Genomic DNA, 12,567 nt, shown 5'->3' with positions numbered 1-12,567 from the left:
ATGAACCACATACGGATAGAAATTTAGCTTGTAAATGCAACAACAACGTTGTGATCCTGATATTTATCTGGTTCAATTTCTGATCCGAATAGCAGTTCTGTTCGTTTCGTTATCTGTAGTAGATTTTTTGACAGCTAACCACATTTGAGTTGGTACCACTCATGGCTCAACTATATGGTTGGCTTATCTCTACAGCAACAACATGCCTTTGTTCAGATTGTCAAAATCAGCGTGTTGTTGTTAGACGAATGGAATGGAATGAAAACATAAAACTTAGCAGCTTTTGTGTGTAGTAAGAAATTGCTGTCATTGTGTTGGCTTCATTGAAATGAAATGAAAATGAAATGAATTGAAATGAAAAAAATAAAATCAGCTGATGAGGTGAGCCAATCATATAATTGAGCCATGGTAGCACTGAAATGAATATGTGTATAGATAAAAGACTTCGCCATATTTAAAAGCAAAAACACGGAAAGAGTAAACAAATTGAAGAAACTGTAAGGAAAATAAATAGTTTGTTTACGTGTGAAACTATTTAAACGTTAATAAAATAAATTTAGTTGTTAGGGAAAGGAGAATGTGGATCACCACCATCAACAAAACAGATGTTTTACATTAGTGCTGTCAGCTCCCATAAAGTTGATCCAGATCGTTCCAATGAGATTTGATCGTGAGCCAGAGCTCGATAATTCAATGGAACGCTCCTACAGTTTCAATGACTGGTGGCCTCATAAGGGACTACTTCTTTCTGAAAAAACCCCGCTCTGATATAGATTTGCTTATTTATCAAACACATTTGCATTTTCTCAAAGAAACTTTGCTCTTTTCTTTAAACAATTTTTTTTTTCTTTCGAATGTAGTTGGAATAGTTGTAGGCTCGTACACACACTGTAAAAACTTTGACTTACAATTTTAATTCTAGCTTACTAGAGCTCAGTCCAGTCCACCTTTTACCTTTCACCTTGGAGTAATTAAATATTTGTAAAATAATATACTGGAAAGATTTTACAAATCCGTTACGACGTTAGACCATCTTCAGTGTCATTTATCAAAACAAGATATAACTTAATCTGGCAAAACTTTCCTGCAAGCAAATTTTGTCAATTTTGGACAGATGATGACTTAAAATCGTTACAATACACATCATTACTAATTTTATTTAAAACTAAATAAATTACTAAATTTGCAGTTTGTAAAATAAATTTTTATAATTAATTATTAATTTGTAACTTATCTTTCTAAAATAATAACTTCGCTAAAATAATACCAAATAGAGATACTAAAGAAAGGTTTCTAATAGCAGACCCATTACAAAAGTTAGACTGACAAGCTATACACTCGGCATCTTCGGATAGCTGTACATTCTCCAAGATCTCCTATCGTATCGATTGACAAGCGCTTTTACCGTAAGGAATAGCAACACAGCCCAGTTTTCGTATGCTGGTGGTATCAGCAACTAAGTCATAAAGTTTAAAGCAATATAAAAAAAAAAACTGTTAACAAAAGTATCATCTATATGTGAGGGGCGACACAACTTTTACCTGGTATTTTTATGCTATAGCAAGCGTAGCCTTTGACATCCTCCTCGGCAGAGCGCAAAACCGAGCGATAGTTATTAAGCTGTGTTCTCCACATATTATCGATGAATTCCTTGAGGACAACTAATTAACTCTTTATCTCTGCAATCTCCTGCACATGAATAGCATTGCAATACTACTTTTGCTAAAATAAAAAAAATTTAAAACAAGTAAGGAAGGTTAAGTTCGGGTGTAACCGAACATTACATACTCAGTTGAGAGCTATGGTGACAACATAAGGGAAAATAACCATGTAGGAAAATGAACCGAGGGAAACCCTGGAATGTGTTTGTATGACATGTGTGTCAAATGAAAGGCATTAAAGAGTATTTTATGAGGGAGTGGGCCATAGTTCTATAGGTGGACGCCATTTAGGGATATAGCCATAAAGGTGGATCAGGTTGACCCTAGAATGCGTTTGTACGATATGGGTATCAAATGAAAGGTGTTAATGAGTATTTTAAAAGGGAGTAACCCTTAGTTCCATAGGTGGACGCCGTTTCGAGATATCGCCATAAAGGTGGACCAGGGGTGACCCTAGAATTTGTTTGTACAATATGGGTATCAAAAGAAAGGTGTTAATGAGTATTTTAAAAGGGAGTGATGCTTAGTTCCACAGGTGGACGCCGTTTCGAGATATCGCCATAAAGGTTGACCAGGTGTGACCCTAGAATTTGTTTGTACGATATGGGTATCAAATTAGAGGTATTAATGAGGGTTTTAAAAGAGAGTGGTGGTAGTTGTATAAGTGGTCGCCTTTTTGAGATATAGCCATAAAGGTGGATCAGGTTGACTCTAGAATGCGTTTGTACGATATGGGTATCAAATGAAAGGTGTTAATTAGTATTTTAAAAGGGACTAATCCTTAGTTCCATAGATGGACGCCGTTTCGAGATACCGCCATAAAGGTGGACCAAGGGTGACCCTAGAATTTGTTTGTACAATATGGGTATCAAAAGAAAGGTGTTAACGAGAATTTTAAAAGGGAGTAATCCTTAGTTCCATAGGTGGACGCCGTTTCGAGATATCGCCATAAAGGTGGACCAGGGGTGACCCTAGAATTTGTTTGTACAATATGGGCATCAAACGAATGGTGTTAATGAGTATTTTAAAAGGGAGTGAGGCTTAGTTCCAGAGGTGGACACCGATTCGAGATATCGCCATAAAGGTGGACCAGGTGTGACCCTAGAATTTGTTTGTACGATATAGGTATCAAATTAAAGATATTAATGAGGGTTTTAAAAGGGAGAGGTGGTAGGTAGTTGTATAGGTGGCCGCCTTTTCGAGATATCGGCATAAAGGTGGACCAGGGGTGACTCTAGAATGCGTTTGTACGATATGGGTATCAAATGAAAGGTGTTAATGAGTATTTTAAAAGGGAGTTATCCTTAGTTCCTTAGGTGGCCGTAGTTTCGAGATATCGCCATAAAGGTGGACCAGGGGTGACCCTAGAATTTGTTTGTACAATATGGGTATCAAAAGAAAGGTGTTAATGAGTATTTTAAAAGGGAGTAATCCTTAGTTCCATAGGTGGACGCCGTTTCGAGATATCGCCACAAAGGTGGACCAGGGGTGACCCTAGAATTTGTTTGTACAATATGGGCATCAAACGAATGGTGTTAATGAGTATTTTAAAAGGGAGTGGGCCTTAGTTCTATAGGTGGACGCCGTTTCGCAATATCGCCATAAAGGTGGACCAGGGGTGACTCTAGAATGTGTTTGTACGATATGGGTATCAAATTAAAGGTATTAATGAGGGTTTTAAAAGGGAGTGGTGGTTTTTGTATAGGTGGTCGCCTTTTCGAGATATCGCCATAAAGGTGGACCAGGGGTGACTCTAGAATGCGTTTGTACGATATGGGTATCAAATGAAAGGTGTTAAAGAGTATTTTATGAGGGAGTGGGCCATAGTTCTATAGGTGGACACCATTTAGGGATATAGCCATAAAGGTGGATCAGGGTTGACTCTAGAATGCGTTTGTACGATATGGGTATCAAATGAAAGGTGTTAATGAGTATTTTAAAAGGGAGTAAGTCTTAGTTCCATAGGTGGACGCCGTTTCGAGATAACGCCATAAAGGTGGACCAGGGGTGACCCTAGAATTTGTTTGTACAATATGGGTATCAAAAGAAAGGCGTTAATGAGTATTTTAGAAGGGAGTAATCCTTAGTTCCATAGGTGGACGCCGTTTCGAGATATCGCCATTAAGGTGGACCAGGGGTAACCCTAGAATTTGTTTGTACAATATGGGTATCAAAAGAAAGGTGTTAATGAGTATTTTAAAAGGGAGTGGGCCTTAGTTCTATAGGTGGACGCCGTTTCGAAATATCGCCATAAAGGTGGACCAGGGTGACTCTAGAATGTGTTTGTACGATATGGGTATCAAATTGAAGGTATTAATGAGGGTTTTAAAAGGGAGTGGTGGCAGTTGTATATGTGAAGGCGTTTTCCAGATCGCGACCAAAATGTGGACCAGGGTGACACAGAACATCATCTGTTGGATACCGCTAATTTATTTATATATGTAATACCTGCCAAGATTTTAAGGGTTTTTTATTACGCCCTGCGGAACTTTTTCATTTTCTTCTACTTAATATGGTAGGTGTCACAACCATTTTATAAAGTTTTTTCTAAAGTTATATTTCGTGTCAATAAACCAATCCAATTACCTAACCATGTTTCATCCCTTTTTTCGTATTTGGTATAGAATTATGGCATTTTTTTCATTTTTCGTCATTTTCGATATCGAAAAAGTGGGCGCGGTCATTGTCGGATTTCGTTCATTTTTCATACCAAAATAAAGTGAGTTAAAGTAAGTTCGTGAACTAAGTTCATTAAAGATATGTCGATTTTTGCTAAAGTTATCGTGTTAACGGCCATGCGGAAGGACAGACGAATGACTGTGTATAAAAACTGGACGTGGCATAAACCGATTTCGCCCGTTTTCACAGAAAACAGTTAACATCATAAAATCTATGCCCCTACCAAATTTCAAAAGGATTGGTTAATTTTTGTTCGACTTAGGGCGTTAAAAGTATCCTAGACAAATTAAATGAAAAAGGGCGGAGCCACGCCCATTTTTAAATTTTCTTTTATTTTTGTATTTTGTTGCACCATGTCATTACTGGAGTTGAATGTTGACATAATTTACTTATATACTGTAAAGATATTAAATTTTTTGTTAAAATTTTACTTTAAAAAAAATTTTTTTTTAAAGTGGGCGTGGTCCTTCTCCGATTTTGCTAATTTTTATTAGGCGTACATATAGTAATTTCATCATGATATCTTCAACGACTGACAAATTACAGCTTGCAAAAGTTTTAAATTACCTTCTTTTAAAAGTGGGCGGTGCCACGCCCATTGTCCAAAATTTTACTAATTTTCTATTCTGCGTCATAAATTCAACTCATCTACCAAGTTTCGTTGCTTTATCTGTCTTTGGTAATGAATTATCGCACTTTTTCTGTTTTACGAAATTTTCGATATCGAAAAAGTGGGCGTGGTTATAGTCCGATATCGTTCATTTTTAATAGCGATCTGAGATGAGTGCTCAGGAACCTACATACCAAATTTCATCAAGTTACCTCAAAATTTACTCAAGTTATCGTGTTAACGGCCATGCGGAAGGACAGACGGACGACTGTGTATAAAAACTGGGCGTGGCATCAACCGATTTCGCCCGTTTTCACAGAAAACAGTTAACATCATAAAATCTATGCCCCTACCAAATTTCAAAAGGATTGGTTAATTTTTGTTCGACTTATGGCGTTAAAAGTATCCTAGACAAATTAAATGAAAAAGGGCGGAGCCACGCCCATTTTGAAATTTTCTTTTATTTTTGTATTTTGTTGCACCATGTCATTACTGAGGTTGAATGTTGACATAATTTACTTATATACTGTAAAGATATTAAATTCTTTGTTAAAATTTTACTTAAAAAAAAAAATTTTTTTAAAAGTGGGCGTGGTCCTTCTCCGATTTTGCTAATTTTTATTAGGCGTACATATAGTAATAGTAGTAACGTCCCTGCCAAATTTCATCATGATATCTTCAACGACTGACAAATTACAGCTTGCAAAAATTATAAATTACCTTCTTTTAAAAGTGGGCGGTGCCACGCCCATTGTCCAAAATTTTACTAATTTTCTATTCTGCGTCATAAATTCAACTCATCTACCAAGTTTCGTCGCTTTATCTGTCTTTGGTAATGAATTATCGCACTTTTTCCGTTTTACGAAATTTTCGATATCGAAAAAGTGGGCGTGGTTATAGTCCGATATCGTTCATTTTAAATAGCGATCTGAGATGAGTGCTCAGGAACCTACGTACCAAATTTCATCAAGTTACCTCAAAATTTACTCAAGTTATCGTGTTAACGGACGGACGGACATGGCTCAATCAAATTTTTTTTCGATCCTGATTATTTTGATATATGAAAGTCTATATCTATCTCGATTCCTTTATATATGTACAACCAACCGTTATCCAATCAAACTTAATATACTCTGTGAGCTCTGCTCAACTGAGTATAAAAATTGTGATCAACTGTATGTACTAGGGATGTTACGGGAGTGTGTATTCCGAAAACAAAATCGGAAGTTAAGGCAGATGGTCTTTCCAGTGATCGACTTCCGTCATAACTACGGGTCTAAACAGTCGCAACCGAAAGTATGTAGAACAAACAAGTAAGGAAGGCTAAGTTCGGGAGTAACCGAACATTACATACTCAGCTGAAAGCTATGGAGACAAAATAAGGGAAAATCGCCATGTAGGAAAATGAACCTAGGGTAACCCTGGAATGTGTTTGTATGACATGTGTATCAAATGGAAGGTATTAAAGAGTATTTTAAGAGGGAGTGGCCATAGTTTTATAGGTGGACGCCATTTAGGGATATCGCCATAAAGGTGGACCAGGGATGACTCTATAATGAGTTTATACGTAATGGGTATCAAATTAAAGGCATTGATGAGGGTTTTAAAAGGTAGTGGCCCTTAGTTGTATATGTGGACGCCTTTTCGAGATATCGCCATAAACGTGGACCAGGGGTGACTCTAGAATGTGTTTGTACGATATGGGTATCAAATTAAAGGTATTAATGAGGGCTTTAAAAGGGAGTGGCCCTTAGTTGTATATGTGAAGGCGTTTTCGAGATATCGTGGAAAATGTGGACCAGGGTGACCCAGAACTTCATCTGTCGGGTACCGCTAATTTATTTATATATGTAATATCACGAACAGTATTCCTGCCAAGATTCCAAGGGCTTTTGATTTCGCCCTGCAGAACTTTTTCATTTTCTTCTAATTAATATGGTAGGTGTCACACCCATTTTACAAAGTTTTTTCTAAAGTTATATTTTGCGTCAATAAACCAATCCAATTACCATGTTTCATCCCTTTTTTCGTATTTGGTATAGAATTGTGGCATTTTCTTCATTTTTCGTAATTTTCAATATCGAAAAAGTGGGCGTCGTCATAGTCGGATTTTTGCCATTTTTTATACCAATACAAAGTGAGTTCAGATAAGTACGTGAACTGAATTTAGTAAAGATATATCGATTTTTTCTCAAATTATCGTGTTAAAGGCCGAGCGGAAGAACAGACGGTCGACTGTGTATAAAAACTGGGCGTGGCTTCAACCGATTTCTCCCCTTTTCACAGAAAACAGTTATCGTCATAGAATCTATGTCCCTACCAAATTTCACAAGGATTGGTAAATTTTTGTTCGACTTATGGCCTTAAAAGTATCCTAGAGAAATTAAAAAAGGGCGGAGCCACGCCCATTTTGAAATTTCTTTTATTTTTGTATTTTGTTGCACCATATCATTACTGGAGTTGAATGTTGACATAATTTACTTATATACTGTAAAGATATTAATTTTTTTGTTAAAATTTGACTTAAACATTTTTGTTTTTTTAAGTGCGCGTGGTCGGTCTCCGATTTTTCTAATTTTTATTAAGCCTACATATAGTAATAGGAGTAACGTTCCTGCCAAATTTCATCATGATATCTTCAAACGACTGCCAAATTACAGCTTGCAAAACTTTTAAATTATCTTCTTTTAAAAGTGGGCGGTGCCACCCCCGCTTTCCAAAATTTTACTAATTTTCTATTCTGCGTCATAAGTTCAACTCACCTACCAAGTTTTATCGCTTTATCCGTCTTTGGTAATCAATTATCGCACTTTTTCGGTTTTTCGAAACTTTCGATATCGAAAAAGTAGGCGTGGTTATAGTCCGATATCGTTCGTTTTAAATAGCGATCTGAGATGAGTGCCCAGAACCTACATACCAAATTTCATCAAGATACCTCAAAATTTACTCAAGTTATCGTGTTAACGGACAGACGGACGGACATGGCTCAATCAAATTTTTTTTCGATACTGATGATTTTGATATATGGATGTCTATATCTATCTCGATTCCTTTATACCTGTACAACCAACCGTTATCAAATCAAAGTTAATATACGCTGTGAGCTCTTCTCAACTGAGTATAAAAATAGAAATTAATCGGAGGACTCCTCCGTAATCGGAGCCGTGGCTCCGTATTGTCCCAGCAGTTACAACAGTTAATTGTATTTAGGTTGAACTCTGATGTGAAAGTTTCAGCCTCTGTACACTTTTAAGCATTTGGCATAAACTTACCAACAGTTTTATTATCAAACGACTCAGTTAGTGGTGTTGTCACAACATCAATTAGTGGAGTAGTAGGTCTGGGGGACTCCTCAGTAAGGGGTAGTTTTGAAGTAACTGCGGCTATAACCTCTGAAGATGTAGTTATGACAGCGATGCCAGAAGATGTATTTTCGTCCATGTTTGGAGGAAGAGTTGTGCCCGAATTTGGTTCTTCATCTGAATCTGTTGTACCAGCTGTTAATTCAGTAGAAGTGCCCACATTTGGTTCCCAGGCTGAGTTTGTTATACTATCTGTTAATGCAGTATCAAAAGATGTAATTTCGCCGATGCTCGGAAAAATAGTATGAATTCGTAGCACCGGCTGTTAGTGACGTGCCAGAGGATGTACTTTCGTCCACGCTTGGAGGAATAGTAGTGCTCAGATTTGGTTTTTCATTTGAGTTTGTGTTACCCGCTGTCAGTTCAATCCCAGTTGATGTATTGTGGCCCACGCTTGGAGTAATAGTAGTGCTCGAAGTTGGTTCCCGATATAAATCCGTTGTACTGGTTGGGAATGAGGTCTCAGAAGATGTACCTTCGTCCACGCTTAGAGTTGTGCCCGAACTCGGTTTTCCATCTGAATCTATTGTACCAACCGTCAATTCGGTGCCAGTAAATGTATTGTCGTTAACGCTTGGAGTAAAAGTAGTGTCCGAATTTCGTTCTCCATCTGAATCTGTTGCACCGGCTGTTAATGACGTGTCTGAGGATGTACTTTCGTCCACGCTCGGAGCAATAGTAGTGCCCAAAGTTGGTTCGCCGTCTGAAGATGTGTTTTCGCTCATTGTTGGAAAAACAGTCGTGCCTAGAACTGGTTCTCCGTCTATAGATGTATTTTCTCTAGCGCTTGGAGGAGTGGTAATGCCCGAATTCAGTTCTCCATCGGAATCTGTTGTACCAGCTGTCAGTTCAATGGCAGTAGATGTATTGTCGTCAACGCTTGAAGAAATGGTAAAGCCTACATCCGCGTCTGAACCTGTTGTACCGGCTGTTAATGACGTGCCAGAGGATGTACTTTCTTCCACGCTTGGAGGAATAGTAGTACCCAGAGTTGGTTCTCCATCTGAATCTGTTGTACCAGCTGTCAGTCCAATGCCAGTTGATGTCCTGTCGCCAACGCTTGGGGGAAAAGTAATGCCCGAATTCGGTTCTCCATCTGAATCTGTTGTACCTGTCAATGAGGTGCCAGAGGATGTGCCCAGATTTGGATCTCCATCTGAAGATGTATTATCGCCGACGTTTGGGGTTGTTTTTTCGTCTGAATCTGTTGTACCGTTGGTACTTTCGCCCACGCTTGAAGGTATAGTACTACTCACATTTGATTCTCGGTCTGAATTTGTTGTACTGCCTGTTAATGCGGAGCCAGAAGATGTATTTTCGTCCACACTAGGATAAATAGTAGTGCCCAAATTTGGTTCTCGATCTGAATCTGTAAATGTGATGCCAGGAAATGTGACCGTATTTGACACACTACCATGAATTGTGACGTCGCCTGTTACTGTGTTAGAAATGGAGGTCGTAAGATTGCTTATATCATGAATAGGAGCCACGACACCGCCGGCAGAATCTGTTATTATAACGCTATCAGAAGGGGTACTTATATGACCGGCAATCGGAATTGGTGTGACTGCTATCGATTCGCTTCCATCATCAACTGGGGCTACAGCGTCATGAGGTATGGTTATGTGACCAAAATTAGGAATGGGAGTAACTTCTATTTGTATGGTGCTTTCGTCTTCTGTAATGTGAGGAATCGAAATGGTTAGTTAATTTAGCATTGGTGAAAGATTTTAGTTTTTCTTTTGTATGAATTTCATTAAAGACCAAGTGACTTGAAGCTTGTAGGTGTTATATTATTTTTTTGTGAACAAAAAAAAATATTGCTGGGTCACCCTGTGCAATAATTCTGAACGAACAATGGATTACATAGGAATCACACAAATAACCCTACGTTTTTGCTTTCTTATCCTGATTATAATTGTTCTGAAATCCTAGCTCAATCGTTTTTGAAGATATTCAAAATTTATATTGCATTGTATCTGCAATTTCAGTTTGTGTACAGAAGGAAGCACGTGAATAAAAACTATGTTTCCATAAATGTCGAGAACAGACCAAATGAATTAAGATTAATTTCAATGTAAATTAAATTGAATTAAATTAGCATTTTATATTTTTCAATTCTCATAACTCCGTACATCTCAAATCTATATGAGTATTAACATTTTATCACTTGGTCCGTAAATCCTCAACATTTTCCACACTTTTCTCTAAAAAAAACAATTTATTTGATGAAATATATATATTTTTGGTTAATTTTACCAGATTTCGTTAGTGAAGCGATAGATGACAACAAAAATAATACTAGTAATTTCATGTCGAAACGTCCAGTATTTGAAATCCTGTTAATCCATTAAAAGTCAGTTTCAAACTAAATTGTGAGGTGCAAATCTTTTTTGCCACGCCTGCAACTTTAAATTTTTAATTTGAGCACGATCGTTGTCGCGACAGTTGTTGCTGTTCAATTTGTGAGAAAGATTTTAAACAATATCGATATAAATGTAATGAATTAAGTAAATTGTTAACATGGCTTTTTATCAGATACGCAATGAAGTGGTCACTTAAAAAAATCACCTTTCAAAAACATCGTTAGGGCTCTACAGTGGGCACTTTTGGCACTTTAGTATGGGGTATAATATATCTTTGATACATTTTTTGTGTTTTTTTTGTTAGTAACCGCAAACGTAACCTCAACCCTAGCTGTAACTGTAACCATAACTGTAACCATAATCTCAATCGTAGCTGTAACTGTAACCTTACCTGTAACAGTAATCTCAACTGTAACTGTAACCGTACCTATAACCGTAACCTCAAATTTAACTGTGAAGATAGTTAAAACCTATTACCCATACTATCACCGCAACTGCAACTGTTGCTGAAACCGTAAATGTAACAGTAATCTTAACCAAGACTGTAAACTTAACAATAATTTTTGCTGTAACCTCAACCGTAGCTGTAATTGTAACCATAACTGTAACCATAATCTCAATCGTAGCTGTAATTGTAACCTTACCTGTAACAGTAATCTCAACTGTAACTGTAACTGTAACCGCACCTATAACCGTAACCTCAAATTTAACTGTAAAGATAGTTAAAACCTATTACCAAAACTATTACCGCAACTGCAACTGTTGCTGAAACCGTAAATGTAACAGTAATCTTAACCAAGACTGTAAACTTAACAATAATCTTTGCTGTAATCGTAAAATTGAGAGAGGTCATCTTTAAAAGCCTAGTTCTCACTCTAATCAATACCCTCACCGTGCCGTTCACGTAACCACAATCGTTACCGTAGCGGCCACAATAACCGCAACGCTAACTAGTTGTAATATTCACGATAGGCACTGGTCAGAAATTGTAGCTCCATAAAAAAGCTTGCAATACGCATGACCTCAATCTTTGAAATAAAAACGTTTGAAGATGTCATTGAAATTCCAACTTCATTTATTTCATTACTTTTTCGATAATACACTAAAAATAATAAAACTAGAAATCCTTGTTACCTAACCTCTAACGTCACATATTAAGAACGCGTTTTTGCAGATAATTTCCAAACTATATTTAAATACACCATTTGAAATCGGGCCTTAACACTTCTTCCTCTTCGACTTCTAAATTGTTTCTTACATTGATTGTTATAACTTCAGAAAGCAAGTTAGTTTGGGTGGGAATTCTTTAGGTATTGCTTAAGTACAATTGGGTTGGATGATATACGGAGTGTTTTTTTTACGTGTACATATAGACATCTACATTTGCGACTAGAAAAACGCTCATCGATTATGTGGGTAGTATATGGAGAAATAATGGAGATAATAAAGTTAGGTGTGTGAAAGCCACAATTTCCTACTACTAAAATTTATGAACATATTTGATCCGCCTTGCCCACTGTGCACTTAGTGCCCTTTATCAGTACTAGAACTTTGTTAATGCAACTCGGTGCAAACAAGCACAAAATGGGAAAACAATGCGAATGCCAAATAATCATGCAGGTGTTAGTGTCTGGATTTTTGTTGGGTTGGAATTTATCTCAATTGGGACATACATATCTATGCCTTGTGTGACTATTATCTGTGTGGTATTTGCGCTACTTTACCCGCTTTTATTCCACCAAAATATATTCATCGCGCTGCTGAAATGTAAATTTTATTTTATTATTTGAAATTTGCTACCTGTGGGTAGAGTGCACTACGAGTAATAAACTATAAATTTTCCAATTTGTCTGTTTTTTTTTTTTTTGAAATTTCGAATAAAACGTTAC

The 12,567-nt window shown here is 37.0% G+C and overlaps 1 protein-coding gene across 1 annotated transcript; it reads right to left on the bottom strand.

Moving 5' to 3' along the window:
* Positions 1-8,199: 8,199 nt before the first annotated feature.
* LOC137241891 (serine-rich adhesin for platelets-like) lies at positions 8,200-10,745 on the bottom strand. Its single transcript, XM_067769249.1, has 3 exons — positions 10,572-10,745; positions 8,572-9,990; positions 8,200-8,504 (listed from the first exon to the last, which is right to left on the bottom strand). The coding sequence occupies exons 1-3, from the start codon at positions 10,624-10,626 to the stop codon at positions 8,200-8,202; spliced, it is 1,779 nt and encodes a 592-aa protein (XP_067625350.1). The 5' UTR covers positions 10,627-10,745.
* Positions 10,746-12,567: the final 1,822 nt, after the last annotated feature.

Source organism: Eurosta solidaginis, chromosome 2 (assembly GCF_040869045.1).
Source record: "Eurosta solidaginis isolate ZX-2024a chromosome 2, ASM4086904v1, whole genome shotgun sequence".
Taxonomy (NCBI): Eukaryota; Metazoa; Arthropoda; class Insecta; order Diptera; family Tephritidae; genus Eurosta; species Eurosta solidaginis.
The sequence above is the reverse complement of the archived record's forward strand: the minus strand, read 5'-3'. Positions and strand labels throughout refer to the sequence as shown.